The 20,692-nt window shown below is 25.3% G+C and overlaps 2 protein-coding genes, 3 long non-coding RNA genes and 1 pseudogene across 10 annotated transcripts in view; 4 read left to right on the top strand and 2 right to left on the bottom strand.

The window, feature by feature from the left end:
* Positions 1–20,692, bottom strand: part of LOC122711838 (matrix metalloproteinase-2) — a 122,999-nt gene that overhangs the window by 92,165 nt on the left and 10,142 nt on the right. The window contains exon 1 of one of the 3 annotated variants that reach the window (XM_043930980.1): positions 317–407. The exons of the other annotated variants lie outside the window; for them this stretch is intronic. The gene's annotated coding sequence lies outside the window, so the exon portion shown is untranslated. Of the gene's footprint in view, positions 1–316; positions 408–20,692 lie in introns of those variants that run through there. 3 annotated transcript variants of the gene reach the window in all.
* Positions 369–2,093, top strand: LOC122711894. Of its 2 annotated transcripts, XR_006346220.1 has the most exons (5): positions 369–506; positions 699–743; positions 1,116–1,233; positions 1,526–1,764; positions 1,850–2,049. It is a non-coding gene; the product is annotated as an uncharacterized LOC122711894 (long non-coding RNA). The 2 variants fall into 2 exon arrangements; XR_006346219.1 differs by lacking the exon at positions 369–506 and having other exon boundaries at positions 601–743; positions 1,850–2,093.
* Positions 2,534–3,132, top strand: LOC122711908. Its single transcript, XR_006346226.1, has 2 exons — positions 2,534–2,678; positions 2,776–3,132. It is a non-coding gene; the product is annotated as an uncharacterized LOC122711908 (long non-coding RNA).
* On the bottom strand, positions 4,670–9,767 carry LOC122711885 (annotated as a pseudogene).
* Positions 8,624–10,586, top strand: LOC122711900. Its single transcript, XR_006346221.1, has 3 exons — positions 8,624–9,137; positions 9,654–9,768; positions 9,907–10,586. It is a non-coding gene; the product is annotated as an uncharacterized LOC122711900 (long non-coding RNA).
* LOC122711857 (dihydrolipoyl dehydrogenase, mitochondrial-like) lies at positions 14,567–20,072 on the top strand. 3 transcript variants are annotated; one of them, XM_043931016.1, is made up of 9 exons: positions 14,567–14,948; positions 16,988–17,141; positions 17,498–17,776; positions 18,056–18,338; positions 18,437–18,803; positions 18,918–19,262; positions 19,360–19,451; positions 19,523–19,848; positions 19,917–20,072. In XM_043931016.1, the coding sequence occupies exons 3-9, from the start codon at positions 17,732–17,734 to the stop codon at positions 19,980–19,982; spliced, it is 1,524 nt and encodes a 507-aa protein (XP_043786951.1). In that variant the 5' UTR covers positions 14,567–14,948; positions 16,988–17,141; positions 17,498–17,731; the 3' UTR covers positions 19,983–20,072. The 3 variants fall into 3 exon arrangements, with proteins under 3 accessions (XP_043786951.1, XP_043786936.1, XP_043786943.1); XM_043931001.1 differs by having other exon boundaries at positions 16,078–17,141; XM_043931008.1 differs by lacking the exon at positions 14,567–14,948 and adding an exon at positions 15,949–16,231.

Here is a 20,692-nt window from a genome sequence, read left to right as displayed (position 1 = left end):
CTTGCTCTTTCGACTGCCAACACATATACCTTTTCATCCGCGGATAAGGTTATCACTCTTGCGTAAGCTAGCGTCAAAGTACTGAATTCAATTTCACCAAGAAAACCGAGGGTAGTTTTCACACTGTTTCTTATATCTTTCTTCATCTATTTTAACTTAACAGTGACGTAAAGAAAAAGTGAAAAGAAAGAATATGAATTGTGCAAATTTTGAGGTTATCGTGAAGAGAAAGAACACATGTAAATTTTAAGGTTATCATGAGAAAAGAGGAATGAATTATAAACAAATTTTAAAACTATCTTGAAATATTTCTTACACTGTGATATATATAAATATGAAATTATAAATATGAAAAGCAAAGATATGTACACATGATATTACACAAAACCGTTTATTCAAGATTAAAATATGAACTGGAAGAAAACAAGAAAAATCGGAGAGAAGGCCATCTATTAGAAGAGTAAAACAATTAACTAATAGAAAAGTCCCTATGGCGCGATCATCATGTAAGATTTCTGATTGGTGGTTTAGTATAAAAACATATACTCAATATACATAATATATTAAATATTAATATATTATATATAAGATTTATTGAAACATAATTTTATAATTTATAATTTAATTTGGCATTAAAATTACAAACAATCTATCCTCAGGTAGCAAGCTCAATTATTATTAATTGGTTCATTTTATAGATGCATGTTGAGAATATCTATATTTGTTATTGAAAAAGATTTAGAGTAAGTATTATTGATTATTATTTTATACTTATTTTCGATATTCTTCTTTTTTTAATAATTCCATATTTAAACATGCGATACTTAAATATATCTACGTATTTTACTCAGTATTTTTCTGCTTTTTTTTTTCAATTATTTTTTATGTTTTCGTCTCTTAACCTTTTGTCAAGCTCTCATAAAGTTTTTCTTTTGTAGTCATATTACTTTCTCTTGGCGTTTTAATCTATTTTCTTTTATTTTTCTCTGTTATGTTGATCAGTTTCTATTCTATTCATTTTCTTTTCCTTTCCATTTCTATATTCATAATTGTGATAACGTGATTGTAAATAAAATATAAGGATTGTATGAAAAAAAAAGAAAATATAATTTTAGAAATGCAATTGAACACGTTCTTCATATGATGTATCAGCAAACTGCTTCTCGAATTAAAATCTTTTAACGAGGGTCACTACGATCGACTGGACACTTGACCTCGTTGACCTGGTTTCCGGTATGCTAGCGTCCTTGCTGACTGTCTTCCATTGGTCTTTTTCAAGAGTAAAGATAAGACACGAAAAGAAAAATAAATTTCTTTTCTATTTCTTACCTATTCTTATCTATTCTCATCTAAACTCTTATTATTTTTTACTTTTGATCTTTTTAAAATTTGTTTTCCAAATTTTTAAATCTAATGGTTCCTATTTGTACAACCATGATTATTTATTTTATTATTTAAATTTATAATTAATAAGCTTCAATTGATATTTTTTATATTCAAGTTTTCTATTTATTTTAATTTCTAGAATCAACTCTTCAAATGTGTTATATACGAATATATTAACAGGAAACCTATGAATAATAAAAATGCAAATCTCCCAGCCACGAGATCACTTTTCAACGTACAGAGAGAGTATCCGACTAAACGTGGAGGTAATTAGACTGGACGAAACTCGAGTTAATTGAAGAGCAGGCGACAGTTAACTGGAAGACACTACGCTGGTCCATTGTATTCAGTCTATAGCCCTCTAAATCTCTCTCGCGAGTAATGTTCTACCTCTTTACTTGCTAACCTTCCATCCTCATGGCCATTTTGCTTTAACCTAGTAACCAACCTTCTATCCCTTTAGCGGCTAGTGGATAACTCTGATCCTGAGACAAACTTAGCTAAAACCAGCTGGATATACATGCACCATGTTAAATAGTAATTAACTCCCGAACATGGGGATCGTGCACAGTGGACATCACATTGGAAATTAACTATGATGAGTAATTTATACTTGATTCTATTTGATATTTTATATTTAATAATTTTATTAGTGCCAATGTTCCTCATATATGTTATTTTAATCTATTAAAATAAATTAATTTGTAAATTTTTAATCTTAATTGTTGATACTTATTTTTATTAATTTTAACTTCTAAATTTAATCTAATTTATTGATTTAATTATTAAATTTAATATTTATATTTTTTTAGATAAATTATTAATATAATTAATTTTAAAATCATAATTTTATTATTATACAATTCAAGTTTTTTATTCTTTATTTATTAAATTAATTATTATTATGAATATTAAATTAATATTAATATAAACTTTCAGATCATTTCTTAAAATTTTTAGTTGCCATTTAAATTTTGCCAGAAAAATTTGAATATAACATTTATTCCAGAAAAATATTTATTTTTTTGATTTTTATATTATTTATATATTCTATATTTTTAATTGTAATTTAAATCATAAATATATGCAGATTATACATAAATATTTAATTTTCAAATTATACAGTGTTATAAAAGATTAAATTTTGTTTCCTTGAAAAATATTTTAAGCTCTACAGAAAAAAAAAAATTAAGAAAAAAGAATTTCGAGTTGCCAAATCATTTTCATTTATTCCAACGGCATCCTGTATCTTCTGCGAAAGGAGTTATAAGAATAGCCAAGGAAGAAAAAGGGTGTGTATGTGAAGATGGCCAAATAGAATTATCCTTTTTTTTTTCTCTTTTTTTTTCTTAGACTAACGTTATTCTCCCGCAACCAATATTATTCCAGACACGTTTCGTTTTCCGTTGGCCATTCGATGGAACCCTAAACGTCTTGCGTAACCGGAAGCCAGTCAGCGGATATCGACAGACAAAGCCACGACCGTAATGCAAATTCCTCGAATCGATTCTATGAGTTATTTTTACGGTACTATGAGTGTTCTTTGAGCGATTATATGATTATTATACATGTAATAAATATTTGTCGATGGTTATTATTCGTTGTCTCGTTGAATGGTACGAGGGCCATCGGAAGTTGACAATGTCGGAATTAATTAAGAAATTTAAATTAAACATGAAATCAAGGATAAGTAAATTATTAAATTAAACATATATTTGAAAATTGAATAAATCTACTTTTGTTGAATTTTTCTTTTTTCTTTTTTCTAATTAAAATTTTAATGTTATTATTTTAATTAATAAGTCTGATCTTAAAATTTGTTTCAAAAATTAACAAATGTTTATTCTAATCAAATTTTGACACATTTAAAACGACACTAACTTGAAATACTAACTACTTTAAATAATATATCATTTATTTCACAATTATTTCGAATAATTACACGAAATAATTATTTCAGGTAATTTGAAACAGTAATTTTAGATAGAACAGAATGGAACAATTATTTCAAATAATGTTGTTTCATAAACTTAATAGAAACAACAGAATTTAATATATGAAACAATATCATAATTTCTGTTTGGAATTATTTCAATCATTATTCCTTCTGCTAAATTTGAAATAAGTAATAAATATTTAAATCATTTTCAATTACTACTATTTCTAACAAATTAATATTATATTTTCAAATCAATTTCAGCAATAAATTTTTTTAATTTCAATTTTTCATAATTTGTCCTAATCTAATTATAATAATAACAAAAAAGAAATAGTCTAATATCGAAATCGATCGGTTTTGAGTGGCAAATATCTGGTTAAAACCCATCAACCAAACTTGCCTACTCGTCTACGGATCGTCTACTAATTAGTTGCCTGTTTCACTCACGTTTCTCTTCACCAAAACGTGTCATGCAGTTTGGTAGTTGGTTGATGGCGGTTGGAAAATTGGACTTGTGGTTTTGAAATGAATTTCGAAATCATCGCATAGACGGTGGTTAAATGGCAATTAATACGATATTATTTCTCGTCAGAAACATTGAGTATTATTCTAAATTCTGTATATCTATTATTCGTGAAAATTAATATTTTTATATATTTTTTGTAATTGAAGAAAAATTGAAAATAATTTTTATTTTTGAAAAATCAGATGACAAGATAATTATCAATATTTTTATAAATTAGATTTTTTTTACATTTATTATTTTGAAAATTGCAAGTTTTATATTTATGAATATTAATGTTAAAATTTGTTCAATTCTATTTGAATATCTTGCGATTCTTAAAATTATTTTGAAAAATAATTTGTATTCTGGATGGAAAGTATTTAAATTTTCAAGCATGCTGTTGGACTGTGAATGAACAGTGGTTTCTATTTACGACGATATTTATAACAACTAGGTTACTGGCTTCCGTCATTATCACTTTAGATGTGAAACGCTTAACTATAGTTTTAATTAAATGTTGTTACGCATTTTGTATTCTACTTCACATAAATGTTTCTTCTTCTTTTTTTAATATTGTCTACATTTTTTGCTTTTTTTATTGTTTTCAATATTTTCTCATTTTCTTATAGAAATCAAAAAATAGATTTATTTAATTTATATATTATTCAAAAAATTTTTTAACGAGAAATAATTATCTGAAATAAATTTAATTTTCATTATTAAAAATTAATAATTTATAACTTAGCAATTTAAAACTGATAATTTCAAATTTAACAATGCAAAAATAATCCCAAAAAATTTATAATATTGTATCGAATTTAATATAATTTAATTTAACTAATATAATTTAATTGTTACTATAATGTTAAAAATTAATGAATATCATTAATATATATATATATATATAAAGAATCATGCAGAAATTTCTCTTACTGTGATTTCAAGTTTTGTTTTTTCTTTATTAAAGGCCACTCTTCACCACGAACGAAAATAATATCAATCATTAGCGCAAGGACTTTTAATTTTAAACGTTCGAGGCTATTTAAAAGATAAGCCTTACTACTGTTCGATTCATTGCCAGTTTCTCTGAACAATTTCTTTGTTCTTTTAAACCTATGACGAGATTGAGATACACATATGGTATACAATACACATTCTCATACTTATACCGACAATAAGTTATACATACATTTATATATAAAGATAATATATGTTCAGAGTACAATCATTGCAAAAGAATTGCAAAACAAATGAGATACAATGTGATACACTGTGATGATCGACCAGAATAGTTAGTTTAAACTGATTTCTAATGATAATTGAATATCTACAAATCAATATATGATAAAGAAGCAAATACAATAGTTAATACAATAGTTCAATTATTTCTTGAACTATATTTATACCATTATATTATTAAATAATAGAATATAATATATATAATGTAATATATAATATTGAAAATTTAACTACTTATTTCTGAAGCAATATATATATATATATATATATATATATATAATGATGTAAATTTTGTAAATGTTTAATACAAGAATTTTCTAAAAATATCACTCATAAATTTTGAAAAGAAAAAAAAAAAATGAAAAAAATCTCAAATCTTTTCACGTAACAATAAAATTTACTTAATTATATTATTCCTAGAACAATATATCGCTTCGTATAATTTATATCCACGATGAATCGTTGGATCAGGCATGTTGGATGTCTTTGTTTGCGAAGGGTTGCAAAAGTACATAAGAGTGCCTATGACTCATTCCAGGAATTATTTTTCGTGGCAGACAGACTGATTTTCGATTGTCTAGACGAAATGTCTACGTACACGCAACTTTGCATGCTATTCTTCAATTCCTCTCTCTTTCCTTTTAATCCATATTTTATTTTCTGTAGAGATAAAACGAGAAATAAAGAATTATTTCATTTAAAATAATAATTAACAATAATTTTCATTAAATAATAGTATAGAGAGAAAAATTTCATTATTATACATACCGCTATTTTCAATTATTGAAATAATTTCTAGAACACTCATTTGATTAAATGGTGAGAAACGCAAAAAAGGGAGAAAGAAAAAGAATAAATAATTAAAAAAATTCGTTATTACAGTCATTTTCATTTATCGAAATTCGAAATTCCAGAAGAATTTCATTCGATTAAATGATAAGAAATGTAGAAAAGGAAAAAGAAAAAAATAAATTTTATCGGTAAACAAACTAGGAAAATTACTAGATTCGCCTAATTGAACACGTGTATGCGTATTGAATGATAGGGTGTGGCCTTTTGGTTGGCGCACCCTCGTCTCTTAGCATTTCCTCCCGGACAACTTCTATCCTTCTATTCTCTTTTATCTCTTCCTGCATCTCTTATGTCTGGCTTATATTCCCTTTCTCTCGGATTTTTCGAATTATGATCATTGTCCAAAATCCCTCGTGAAATTTCGAGATTCACAGCCGCTTGGAAATCAGTTCGTTTTATCTTAGATTTGGTGAAAGATTTATCGTAATAATTAGTATAATATTTATAAAAAAATATTTAATATTGTAATTTCTAGTTTAACTTCTTCTATCACTTGCATTTGGATAAAATTTTTCATCTCAAAAATTGAATTTTATCAGGAGAATATAACTCAACACGTGAATACATCAAATTTTTAGAATTATATTTTTCTAAATAATAATCTAAATGTATAAAAAATAAAAATTTAGAAGGAAATTTCTATTTTGAAATTCTTGAAAAAATTTTGTATGTCACTTCTTGTGAAATTATGTTCTTCTAATACACAAAATTTGGACAAAATGTTATTGGATAGCATACGAAATTTTTCTAATATTATGAAAAACAAAATTTTTTATGAAATTTGATATATTTAAAATATGAAATATTTATTATTTATTTATTTATTGCAGTTATCATTTTTTAAACCATTTTTTTAATAGTTTTCTTAATTCTTTAAAAATTTTAAAATATTGTAAAATTTGTATTCAATTTTTACAATAAACTGTTTTTTAATGCTCATGCAGCTTTGTAATGCTCATTTTTTCACACAATTTTTTGAATTTTTGAAATAATAAATTAAGATTATATATTGGATAAAACATCCTATATTTTTATTTTTATATTTTATATTTGGATTCAAAGGATACATATATATACTATTTTTTAATAGTATAATTATTATTTCAAAGAAATATTTATCTGTAAAATTCTGTATTATTTCAAAATAAATATATTTCTATTTATTTATTCTCTACTTCTTAGCCTTCATTTAAAATATAAACAATTATATAGTCATCAAGAAATTAAATATGTAGATTACTATGTTCTATCTATATCCACGTTTGATCGTGTTATATTCTTGTTATAAGTAGAGAAATGTATATTATGAATCATAAATTATTCATCTTTCGATAAGCAGTATATCATATTCATGAGATTAAATTGTAATATCTGCAAATATATATGCAAAATTTATATCGAATCGATAATTTCAATATAATCAAAGGAATAGATTTGAAGAAAATGATATGTAATAATATTACAAAATATTTTTCAATTAGATCCGATAATCAACGATTTTATTGTATACGTATATAAATTTATGAAAGAAAATTAAAAAATTAAAAAAAATAACATAAACAATAAAAAAACACTTGATCAATAGCATGTATAAAACGATAGCTTATCGCAATTTCAATGATCCCTATAAATTTCACCTATATCTCATGTCGTATCGAATATAAAATTTAGAATAAGGAAATATTGCGAGCATATATAGAGAAATAAACGCTTGAAAATAGTCCCCTGTCGTGAATGCTCGACAAGTACAATTTTTCATCGTTATATCAAGATGATAAATTCTTTTGAATAAATTTTAAAACCAGCTATTTTTCATTTTTATTCCAAATTTGCTCCAATAGAATATAATAAATATATATTATATAATAAATATATATATTAATACATTCAAGAGACACTTTTGGAATTTAAAAGACCAAACAAACATAAAAATATATAAAAATATTTTATTAACTGATTGAGTTTTATTTATTGAATTATAAATAATTTAAATTTGCATTAGATGTAGATATCTCTATCTCTGCTATATTGCTAAATAATATAATCTCACTAAAATGTTTATAATTTAAAAAATAAGCCTCAATCGATATTTTTTTATATTTTTGTGTTGTTTCTCTCTAAAATCGAAATTTATTCCACGAATTGATATAATATAATTGATATTGACACTGTATATTATTTTCTTCTTTTTCCATTGATGTTTATTGGTTCCATTCCTATATGGGTAAATAAAAACAAATGAATAAATTGCATTTTAACCAGTAGCAATGGTTATTATTAATCGATACTTATCTTCCGTTGAAACGGCGGAAATTTCTCATTTCATTCCGGAAACGTTCCTGCCGGACATTACTGAATCCAATGGGGAAAATGAATGACCGACGATAAATCTTGCATCGTGGTTTCGTTACGATCCAACTGCAACTAGGATGTGCAATGTGGATTGAACTCTGCGATATGAATTCACTCGAACTGATATTGGGACAATCATTTTTCGATCGAGTTATGGACAACAATGGAAATATGAATTAATTTTCTTTGTAATGCCAGAATTGATGGAATTATGAAAGATAGCTTGTATCGTTCAAATAGCCTAATGAATTCGGAAAAATGATTGAAATTAAAATTAAAATATTTCTATAAGCAAATATTATTTGAAATATAAAAATATAAAAATAAAATAATATTTACATGTATATGAATTGTATGAAATTTATTTCAAAACCATTTCAAAATGTATTTTCAAAATCCTGTATCACTTTAATAATCACTTTAATAAAAATATCTATTTTTTCTCCGCTCTGATATTTTCTGTTCTCGTAATATACATATATATACAATACCATTTTCTTTCAACAGATCATTCGTCATTCGTATTAGAATATTGCGTCGTTCATTTGAACCATAAATGTCGTGTTTGCTGGACACGTGGCTAGTTATGGTCTTGAAACTGTAAAGAGGTATAGCAGTTGCGAACAATTAATCTTCTCTCAAAGTAGTTACTTTCAGAGGAAAGTTTACATCGACATTCGAGCACTACGGTAAGATACGACACGCATTCAAGAAATAGTATACACGTCACGTAAACGCGTACCATCTCGTACGAGTCATCGGATAGATCTGACGCTCGTTCGCGACTGTTTGCAAGAATTGTTCGACGTTTCTCCACGATTGTTTTCAAAGTCGTAACTCTCAAGCACCACCATCTTTCGAAACGTGCGTTGTTTACATTCAGTTTACTTAACCAGAATCTAGGCCAAATTTGCCTATAATATAATATCAAAGTATTTTAATTTTCTTCAAATATTGTAGTAAACTGTAATAATATTAAATAATTTTAAATAAATAATTTTATATGAAAATTATAATTTAACGTTATATTTGATTATAATACTATTCGAGATAAAATTGTAAAAGAAAAGTTTCTAACCTACAAGTTAAACTTTGTCAATTTGGTAATATTATTAGTTCATAAATCATCACGCCAGATGACAGTAGAATCGTTCGTAATTATATGTTTCTTGGAGTTTAATTGTGAGAAACGTATTGTGATTCTATAAATTATTGTCAATTTTTCATTATTGTTCTTTTTCTTCTTGAATATTTATTTCGTAAAATTGTGGAATTGATAAAAAAATCAAAAAATTAATATATTGGTTAACTAATAACTAACTAAAATTTTCAATGCTATATTTTCCTATATAATATGATATTCGCATTTCTTCTCCACAGATAGAAATTCATTTTATTATAAATCTTCATATACCCGCATCCGAACAGATGCCATTTCACACAGTTTACCGGTTTATCCATGATGCATTTAGCTAAGTTCAAATTACAAGACTATGTAAGTATACATATTGAAACACATAACCTATATATATATATATATATATGTATCCTACAATTTTTAAAATATTATTTTAAATTTTCACTGAAATTTCATCAATTAATGAAAATAATATTTTGTAAATTTATTTTCAAGGAAAAGAATCCAAAGAAGCTATTACAGTTTTAGGTTAGGTTAAGAACAAAAAGACTTAAGTTTTATTAAAAATGCTCAATTTTGAAGATAATCACGAAATGAATTTCCTTTTGAAAAAGATTCTTAAGAAATCCTTTAAGGAAAAAGAATTCAAAAAACGTTTGAAGTTAACAGAATAACGACTCAATGAAGCGTCTGAAGTCGATTCTTACCGATACATCCAGGACTTGTAGAACGTACTAGTCGTCAAGCCCGTCGGAGGAATCTAATTTTATAACGACCTATATTTAGCTGAAACTTATTCCAGCAACGGTGTGCACCGGGTCACCGGACTTCTATTTTACCAATGCGATATCTCGATCCAGCGTTAGTTTAACCAAGAATTAGCAGACTTTGCTCAACTACCAGATAGCCTTTACTGCTTTTATTTTTGCACCACTATGACTGATATGAATATGTAGAACATAAAATGAAGTATTGAAGTAATTGGCTGCTTTTCTTAAAGGAAAAGATTTAAAATTTTTTTTTATGTTCTAGTCAAGTGTAAAAGAGGAATTTACATTCAATATACAAATGAAGAAAGGATTTATCAAATTTTTTAATCATAAATTATTTATATTTATTATTGTATTATCCCCATTATTTTATACTATATTAAGAAAAATGTATGTTAATTTCAGTTTTTCTTAATAAATTATTGAAATATAAAATGTTTTCATTTTACATAATCATTTTACATCTATTTTACATAATAATTAACTAATATTAATATATTGATAAATTAATAATTACTCTGATCCTATATGAAATATATCATCTTAATAACTTATTTACAGAATGATTCTAGAGACATATAGCATAACTTACCAATTAATAAATTATTGAGTTGATATAATTATTCATATACATTAGTTTCTTTATTATAATTTCATAATTTTAATGGAATAATTAATGGAATTTAAAAAATGGAATAATTAGAATAATTAGATATAATTTTTTTTTTGTTTTATTGATATACTTATTACTGAATAAAATTCAAAAAATTCTTATTAGCAATGAATTTGTAATTTATGATTTATAAAAAATAATATTAAAAATATTAGTTTATTATTACAGTTTAATTGTGTTTATTTAAAAGCATCTTGATATTATATAGCACATATTTCAACCATGAAACACTAGTAGAATCACTAGTCACCCAGCTTTCAGTCATCGGACAACAGAATTAAGTGTCGCGACTTCCTGGGTCAAATGCATTCTTGCTGAGACGATTACTGTCGCCAATAAGACCTGGACCTTTTAATTTACCGTTAAGTCGAACTCAGTGACTAATCGTTAGTTTATCGAGTCATCGGCCACTAAAAGTCAAGTGTCTTGTCATCGTTCTCGTGATGAAATTATTTGACGTCTATATGAATTATTCGTTTTATAATTGTCCAATCAATTGATTTAAATCTGAAAAATATCAAAAAGTACTTTTTTTAAAATTATCTTTTTTCATCTATTATATATTTTCATATATTTTCATCATATTCTTTTCTAATTTTTAAATAAAAAAATATTTTGACTTCATTTTTTCTAAATTTTTAGATTCTAAGGAATACATTATTAATTTCATACTTTTGTCGACAGTATAAATTTATAAAAGAAATTAATTTAGAGATTAATAAACGATACAGCATTGGAACAAACATTACTGATTATAAATTTGATATTATTAACTTGTCTCATAAAATCTAAATTAAAAAAGTGAGGTTAAGATCTATTTTATCACAAAATTTTTTTAAATAATATTATGTATATTTAAACAAATGAAATAATTATTATTTGAAAAAAATATCTATAGTATTTATTTCAAATAAGAAAATAATAGAAAATATATGTATATGCATCGTAAATGCAATATAAATTTTGACACCATATGAATTCAGATGATATTTCAACGAATTCATGTATCTTAATAAATGAATTTCTTGGTAAGCAATTAAATCTATAAATTTGTGGCATGACAAACACGTTCTACGAACAACTTCGAATAAATACATTTATAAATAGGGAAGAAAGAAATAACTAATTGGAAAAAAATACAAATTGACTAAAATGAAAAGAATTAAATGAGAAAAATGATGATTCACATAAAACTGAATTTATTTTATAATAAGAAAAAAATATTTACTATATTAACATCTAACTACATCCTTGAATTGAATTTCTCTAAGAAAAAACTTCAACATATGAGATAAGATTTTTAAGATATGTACTTTTTAAAGATTATTAAACATAATTGTTCTTTTTCAAAAATTAAAAATAATACCAATAAAATGATCATTATAAACAATTATATTTTTGATTTATTAAATTATTATATTATAAATATTTTAAAATTAAAAAAAAATATTCAAATAAATAATTATAGATTAATTATTCTGGATCAATATTAAAAATTATTTTTCATAAACATCTTAAAATTGAAAAATAGTGTTACAATTTAATTTTCTATAAAAGTATATAATTTTTTTAAGAAGTCGTTTCTTTAATTTTTTAAGAAGTTGTTTCTTTAATTTTCCACCTATAAATTAATCGCATTTAAATTAAGAAATCATTAAACAAACTTCAAATAAAATAAAAGAAATTATTCTTTCTAACAACTTCATTTAATCTTAGTAATTCCAATAAAATTTTCTTTCCTTCTAATGATTTCTTCTCAAGAATTTCAAATATAATTACCCTGTTTAAATTAACTTTCAGTGAAGTATTTTATAATATTATTTATGGACCATTTATTTTCAAAATTTTCCAGAAACAAGATATAAAATAACAAATGACTTGATTGTTTTTTTTTTTTTTTTTTAAGGAAATACCCTTTAGAGGTATTTAAGGGGTCGCGTGAACGTCAAGTACGTTTATTAGCCGCGAGACGCAACTTTTACGAGCGTTACTTAAAAATGAGAAGCCTTGTGGCGTTGGACAAGGGAATGCCTTGTTCGTTGGACAACCTCTTTTCACGAACATGGACTTTTCTGCCACTTGAGAAGCGTTTTCAGCTTCTTGACACTGGTTTTTTACGAGCTTGAAGATACCAACATTGAATGATTGGTTAATAAAATTAATACAAAGTTTGGATCATAATTTTGCACAATCAAATTGATATTATTAATAAAATTTATAACTATTAACAAATTAATTAATTTAATTATTTAAATTTAATTAAAAAAATAGTTATAAAGAATTTTTGAAAAATAATTGACATATTTTTCTTTCTTAATTATTTAATGAATAAATCATACATGAGTAATAAAATTCTTAGTCATATGATTAGGATATGCGTAATATCAATGAAATTTAACAATAAAAAACAAAACCACTAGGTATGTACTTCCGCAAATAATTGCACAAGTTACAATGAATCAGAAAACATCCTGTTTCATTCATTTACGCTTATACCATCAGTATTATGCGTCTTTACAGATGATGAATATAAAAAACATTCATGTTTATAAAAAAAGTTTCAATATTAATAAATGGTTTTATAAATAATGGTTATTATATGTATTTTCTATTAATATTTTTATATTTTCTAATAATACATCTGTATTGAAATATTTCCATCATTAAGTTAATTTATTATTCAATAAAATATTTTTTTTCAGATTAAAATTATAAAAAAATAAATAGACGTTATAATTCAATACAGATTCAATACAGAATCTAAAAAGATTGATCAATAATTAATTGATTCAAAATTGGTTTTATTAATAAAAAATAATCAATAATATATTTACGTTAAAATGTTTTTATTAAATTAATTCATAATTCAATGAAATTAATGCAAAAATTAATTAGATAACTCATCTTGAAATAAATTTCCTTATCTCACAACTACAACTACGATCTTTATAATATTCACTATGAACGATCGTATAACCTCTCCAACCACTTTTAACTTGTAAACAAAGGAGGCATTCTACAGCAGCAGGGATTTTGTCACGAATATTTAATCGTCGAATAATGAGTGGAACGTACCGAAAGATTACAGCTGCTGCTTGGAGACAATCCACTGTTTTATTAGACGCGTGTCGGTTTTGGTACATAAACCTCTTGGGATCCGTATCCTCCGCTGCCATAACGTATATCCCCGTGAAGGACGACTTAAACGAATTTTGTACCCAAGCCCGAAAAGCCGGCTGTGACAACTATACCGCCTGCTCTTTCGACTCGCTATGTAAATATTTGTTACGCTGAACGCGAACTGTAAGGAAAGAATGGGTCAACGAAATAATGCATAGGTATACGTGTTGAATGTGTTGCTACGTGTGTCTCGTGGAAGAGGGCGTAGAAGACGCGTTAGGAAAAAGAACTAAAAAAGAGAACTCGGTGGACAATATAGTTTTATATATAGTATGAGAGGTAGAAATAGATTGGAAGGATCGAAATATAGAGAAAAATGCATAAGATAAACAAAATAATTTAATGATCTTGAATATATTTTCTATTTAACTTCGATAATAGAAAAAAAAATAAATATGATAAGTATCATATTTATTTTTCGTAAGTTGCCATTCTGATTGAAAATACTTCACATAATAATATATAAAACAAATCTATTTACTTACAGTATACACGTTTCATATAAGCTAATACAGAAATATAAATGTCTCAATTGAATATTTTCGTTAATATAGTTTACATATAATAATACTATATTAAATATTAATATATTGGTGTATATGAAATACACCATTTTTTAGAATTTAATTTTATAGATTTAATCCACAATTGAATAGTGATAAAACTACTCGAGTTAATTCGCATGATCAACGAATTCGTAAAATTTTATAGGCACATGTCCAACTCTTTGATAATCAGTGAATCGTGCGTAAGATCGAGATAGATCATGCGTGACTAGATAGTGAACAGAGTCAAAGAATAGTTCTCCATTTTTATTCGATCCGTGCGAAACGGCCAGCCTGACGTAATTAGTAACACATGTGGCGAACGAACCGCACCCATTGATTGACTGCCAGACGGGAAGAACTATCCCGGTGCATAATTCCATGAAATTTAAAAGAACATGGAATCCATGAAAAATCGATCGCCAAGATATTTCTTTGGCACAGTTGTTCCCATCATATGTTTCAATTGACTAAAAAATTTATAATATTATTTTAATTTATAGTCATTCTAGAATATATTTTTGATCACATAATTTAATAATGCAAAAAATAATGCAATTTATAATGCAAAAAAATGGTGCAATGAATATTTCATAACGAGATTTTTCAATTTTATAATTAAATAGCTACAATAAAATAATTAATCATATATCATAAAAATAACATATTAGAAAAAATAATCTTAATTCGATTCTTTCTTTCTATCTTATATTTTATTAATTACAAATTTCACTTTCATCCCAATCTAAATTTAATTTAATTTTAAAAAAATAAAAAATCAAAAATAAGAACTTAATGAACATAACCTACATTCAAATGTAATTCAATTTTATTAAAATAAAGATATCGATATATTACATAAAACGAAGAAAATATGATGAATATGATCCAATTGAAGTGTATAGGTTAGGATTTAATATAGGTTAAGATTACATGCATAAAAGCCATCATAATTATTTGAATAAAATATCAAGAAAAACCATAAAAAAAAAGAATGAAAAAAAGAATATCAGAAATATCATCTGTAAATTTAGATTTTGAATATAGCATATTCCGTATTCGTGGTGAAAGCGAATTTCTATGGAAATCAACATGCAAGATTGCAATGTAAAATTGTATACGTTCATCGCTATCGAAATTGAACGAAACTTCGATTTTTTCCCCTCGATTAGAAATTTTTCATTCAACTTTGAAAAATTGTGTTCTCATTGTTTCATAGAAACTTTGATAAACTTCTCACTGATAATTTTGATTTTTATGTCAATTATTTAATTAAGACATATTTTTTCATAAACTTCTGATCGATTATCATATTAATTTTTACAGAAATATTTTAAAAATAATCAAAGAAGTTCAAATTTTATTTTATTTAAATTTATTTAAATTATAATTTAATATTTTGCAATTATACAATAATATAAAAATTTGAAGTTATTCGATATAACTGAATCACGGAAAATACTCATTGATATTGTTGATATACATTATTTATCTGAAGATTCGAAGCAGTGAATTATCCAACAGTGGTGGAGATGTGAAAGTGTCGTGCAAACTGCAAGAATTACGCTCGACGAAGGAAATTGTATCAGACTTTCAGGGTCGAGCGTAATTGCGATGAAACTTTGTTTCATTAAAACCAGTCCGATCCCACCGTAATTATACATCACCGGAATCACTTTCATTTTTAACTTGAAGAACAGATATAGTTAACACAAGAATCAACAAAGAATTATAAAGAATTTTTTTATTATTAAATAAAATTTTTTTTTAATATTTGTATTATATTTACAACTAACTCTGTTGATCAATCAAACAAATATGTATGGATCACGCTCAAGAATATTTCCATTCTATTTCATTTTAACAAACAGTGTGACTTCTCTTTAATTTTTTAATTTTTTTTTGTCAGGTTTTTAGCCATTTAGATTTTTAGAATATATCCCTAATTTGTTGTTACGTTTGTTGAACATATGATAAATTTTTAAATTTGTTTCTTTATTTCATTTTATTCTTACATTTTTATGAAGAATTTCAATCATGGGATAGCTGTTAATTGTTCTTAATCCTTGGTTTTGAAATCTTTGTATAATGTTAAAAAAATTTTCTTTTTCCTCAAATTTGGATACTATATATCTATGTAATAAGATAATCACAAGTTTATATATTTTTTAAAATTTATTTTAGTAATGAATGAGGAGATTTGCCCAATATAATTTTCTTATTTTCGTATCTAATTATTTTTTCTTTTTTTAATGTGATCTTTCCATATGAGAATCCCTTTGTCGAGATATACTACCATTATTATTTTTTTGTCTCATCATTTATCTTAATTTTCGAATCTGCAATATGTTTGTAAAAATAATGTGATTAGATTTGTTTGCATTAATTTTGATCTTTCACTTTTTTAGCCCATTCAACTGTTTTATCCAGATATTCCTGTAGAAATTTTGACACTTTTAAGAAACAGCAATAAATAAAGTCATTTTCGACTTTAAATATACGGATCTTACATGTATACTATCTTCACAAAGTCATACAGAGACTTACGATCCGTTATCATTGGTATGAAATATTTATTACAAACGATTACAATTTAATAATCCTTATTTTTTATTGTAAATTTATATTTGCTTGAATTTATTATAATTAATAATTTTATATATACACTTTTATAAATTTGTATTTTAAAATTTTTTTATTGGTGAATTATTTATTTCATATGATATATATACATATATTTTTTTTAAAAAACTTACATAAAAAGAATTGTTAATTGCATAAACATCAGTTTATTTGTTTCATGTAATAATTATCACTCTAATTTTTTTTTTTTTTTTAATTTTAAGATGTTAAAATTTTGACGTTTCAATTTCACACTTTTTATATACGAAATCTTATTAAATCTATATCTCGTTTAGATTCAAATGTATCGAAAAATGAATTAAAGAAAAGGTTAATATCTTTTCACGTCGCATGATAGATGACTAGCGCCATCGAGTGGCTAGTTTTGAAACATGACGATATATCGAAATAATTAATTCAAAACTGCGAATTGGATGATATTGAAATAACTGTTGAAGCAGTGTTTATTTTTCACTGTCGTGAACTTGTTTGCTTTTTAATTCCTTTTATATTAAACAATAAAGTATAAAATGATGCAGGCTTGTTTTTGGAGTTTGATGAGTATTTCTGGGAAAGTAAGTTTAAAAGAAAAATTATTTATTATCCAATGATCTCGATCATTACAATCGGATATCGATCAATCTATCGAAGGATAAATAATTTTCTTGTATATTTCGTTCGATTATTGATTTGACTAGCACAACTAAAATTTTTTAAATTCATTATTCATAAAAGTAAAAGTACATTTGATTATATCATTTATATCTGATTTTTTCAAAGTTTAAAAATTGTAGAAAAATAGAAATAAATATTTTTTTAAATAACACTTTTTTTCTTTCTCTGTTTTTTATCAGCCATCACGAGACAAACGTATTGTACCTGGCTTGATAGCTATACAATTAAATAGATACACTACTTTAGAAGCTGATCTTGTAGTAATAGGTGGTGGGCCTGGTGGTTATGTGGCATCGATAAAAGCATCACAATTGGGAATGAGAACAATTTGCATAGAAGAAAGAGATACATTAGGCGGAACTTGTCTCAATACAGGATGCATTCCATCAAAATTTTTGTTACACAATTCAAACTATTATAACATGGCGTTTAATAAAAATTTTCAAAATAGTGGAATTACAGGTATAATTCTTCTCTCTCTTTTTTTTTTTTTTAAATTAAAAATTTAATCTATCATAATTTAACTGTCATCACATCTTTTCTTTTTCTCCTCGTTACAGTTGAACATGTTAAACTTCATATCGATAAATGCATGCAGCAAAAGCAGAATGTAATCAGATCTTTAGCAAACGGTATTATTCTTTTGTACAAAAAGAATAAAGTAAATTGGGTGAAGGCCCATGGAAAAATCACTAATCCAAATCAAGTTGCTGCACTTAATCCAGATGGTTCGATACAAAGCGTAATTAATTCTAAAAGAATTATGATCGCCACTGGAAGCGAATATACACCGTTAACGGGTACAAATATCGACGAGAAAGAAATTATTTCATCTACTGGAGCTTTGTCGTTAAGCTCGACACCTCCAAAATTCGTGACAGGTGGCGCTGGTTTCGTTGGATTGGAATTAGGTTCAGTCTGGCAGAGGTATTTTTGTTATCAAAATTGAAATAAGAAATGTAAAAACAATATCGATTTTTAATTCCTTTAATTATTATTTTTTATTTCTTTTAATTCTTTTTTAATTTTTTTAATTATTAGATTTGGCTCGGACGTAACGGCAATTGATTCTTCATCCACTATTGGTGGGCCAACTATAGATAAGGAAGTTAGTCAAATATTAAGGAATATCTTAACTAAACAAGGCATAAAATTTAAAATGGAAACGAAAGTCACTTCTGCGAACAAAACAGGAAACGACATCGTTGTTTCTGTCGAAAACATAAACGATTCTAGTAAGAAAGAGAACATTTCTTGCAATACGTTTCTAATTTGTGTTGGCAGAAGACCGTACACGCACAATTTAGGATTAGAGAGCGTAGGAATTAAAAAAGATCATTTAGGCCGAATTCCTGTAAATAGCAAATTCCAAACAGAAATACCAACGTGAGTGTACATTTCTTTCTTTCCTTTTTTTTTATTTTTCTTTATCTCTTATTTTATAATGCATGTAAAATTTAATAAAATAAAACTTTTATTATAGGATTTATGCTATTGGAGATTGTATTCATGGACCTATGTTGGCTCATAAAGCCGAAGACGAGGCTGTTATTGCAGTTGAAAGCATTACAGGAGGTGATGAGTTATCTATATTATTATATTTCTGTATTTCTGAAAAAATTTACAAAGATCATATGTTCACCCAGGTACTAATCAAATGGATTACAATAGCGTGCCCCACATAATATATACATATCCAGAAGTTGCTTGGGTTGGCAAAACGGAGGAAACATTAAAGCAAGAAAGAGTCGATTACAAAGTTGGAAAATTCCCAAACACGTCAAATTCTAGAGCAAGAACGAATCTCGAGACGGATGGTTTCGTTAAAGTATTGGCAGATAAACGTACGGATATAATATTGGGGGTGCATATGATTAGTTCATTCGCTGGTGAATTGATTAACGAGGCAGCTCTTGCTGTGCAATGTAAGATAAAGGCAGAAGATGTTGCAAGGTCGTGTCATGCACATCCAGTAAGTATTTTGAATGATATAATAATTGATTAAATTGTCGAATATTGATTTTATTGTTTTTTTTACAGACATATTCGGAAGCCATAAAGGAAGCATGTTTAACTGCATATTTTGGAAAACCTATTAACCTATAAAACTCCTAAATAACACTGTGAGAAACAGTTAATTCAATATAATTCATTGAAGCTTTTATCCATTTTTAAAAACATGTTTCAAAAACGCTACTTGTACTACATATTTAGTCATCATTTATATTTGTACATAAGATATACAAAAACTTTAAGAGAATTTATTTTTTTATTATGTATATTATGATACTTTTATTTATATATTATTATGTATATTTCATATATTATTTATATTTATATTTGTAGAATATATTTACACTTTTGTATCTTTACTTTTGTCTCTTGATAATTATGTATATTACAAATAAATGGATATTATACTAGAAAAATGTTTACTTGGAATATGAAAAAGTGTTAATTTTAATCTTTTAATAATCTTAATTTTTAATATTGCAATAATCTTAAATGTGTGGAAATAAGTTTTTATAAAATTATTGTTACTAAAATTTTTTTTCTCTTGATTTTATAAAAATATCTATCTCTTTAATTCAATCATAAAATTATAAGATTCAATATATAAAATATTATGATTCAATATATAAATAAAGAAATGAAATTAAATTAAATAGATACGTATATTAAACATTTGTTGATAAAGATTAACTTATTAAATTTTTCTCTGAAATCTTAAAATATAAATTTAGTATTAAAAAAATTATATATATTTTATTTTTAAACTAATAAAAAAAAATAACAAATGAAAGACGTAAAAAAAT

The sequence above is a fragment of the Apis laboriosa genome, unplaced genomic scaffold (assembly GCF_014066325.1).
Source record: "Apis laboriosa isolate Shangri-la unplaced genomic scaffold, ASM1406632v1 scaffold112_cov148, whole genome shotgun sequence".
In the NCBI taxonomy this organism is placed as follows: Eukaryota; Metazoa; Arthropoda; class Insecta; order Hymenoptera; family Apidae; genus Apis; species Apis laboriosa.
Note: the sequence above shows the minus strand (reverse complement) of the source record. Positions and strands in the feature narration are given on the sequence as shown.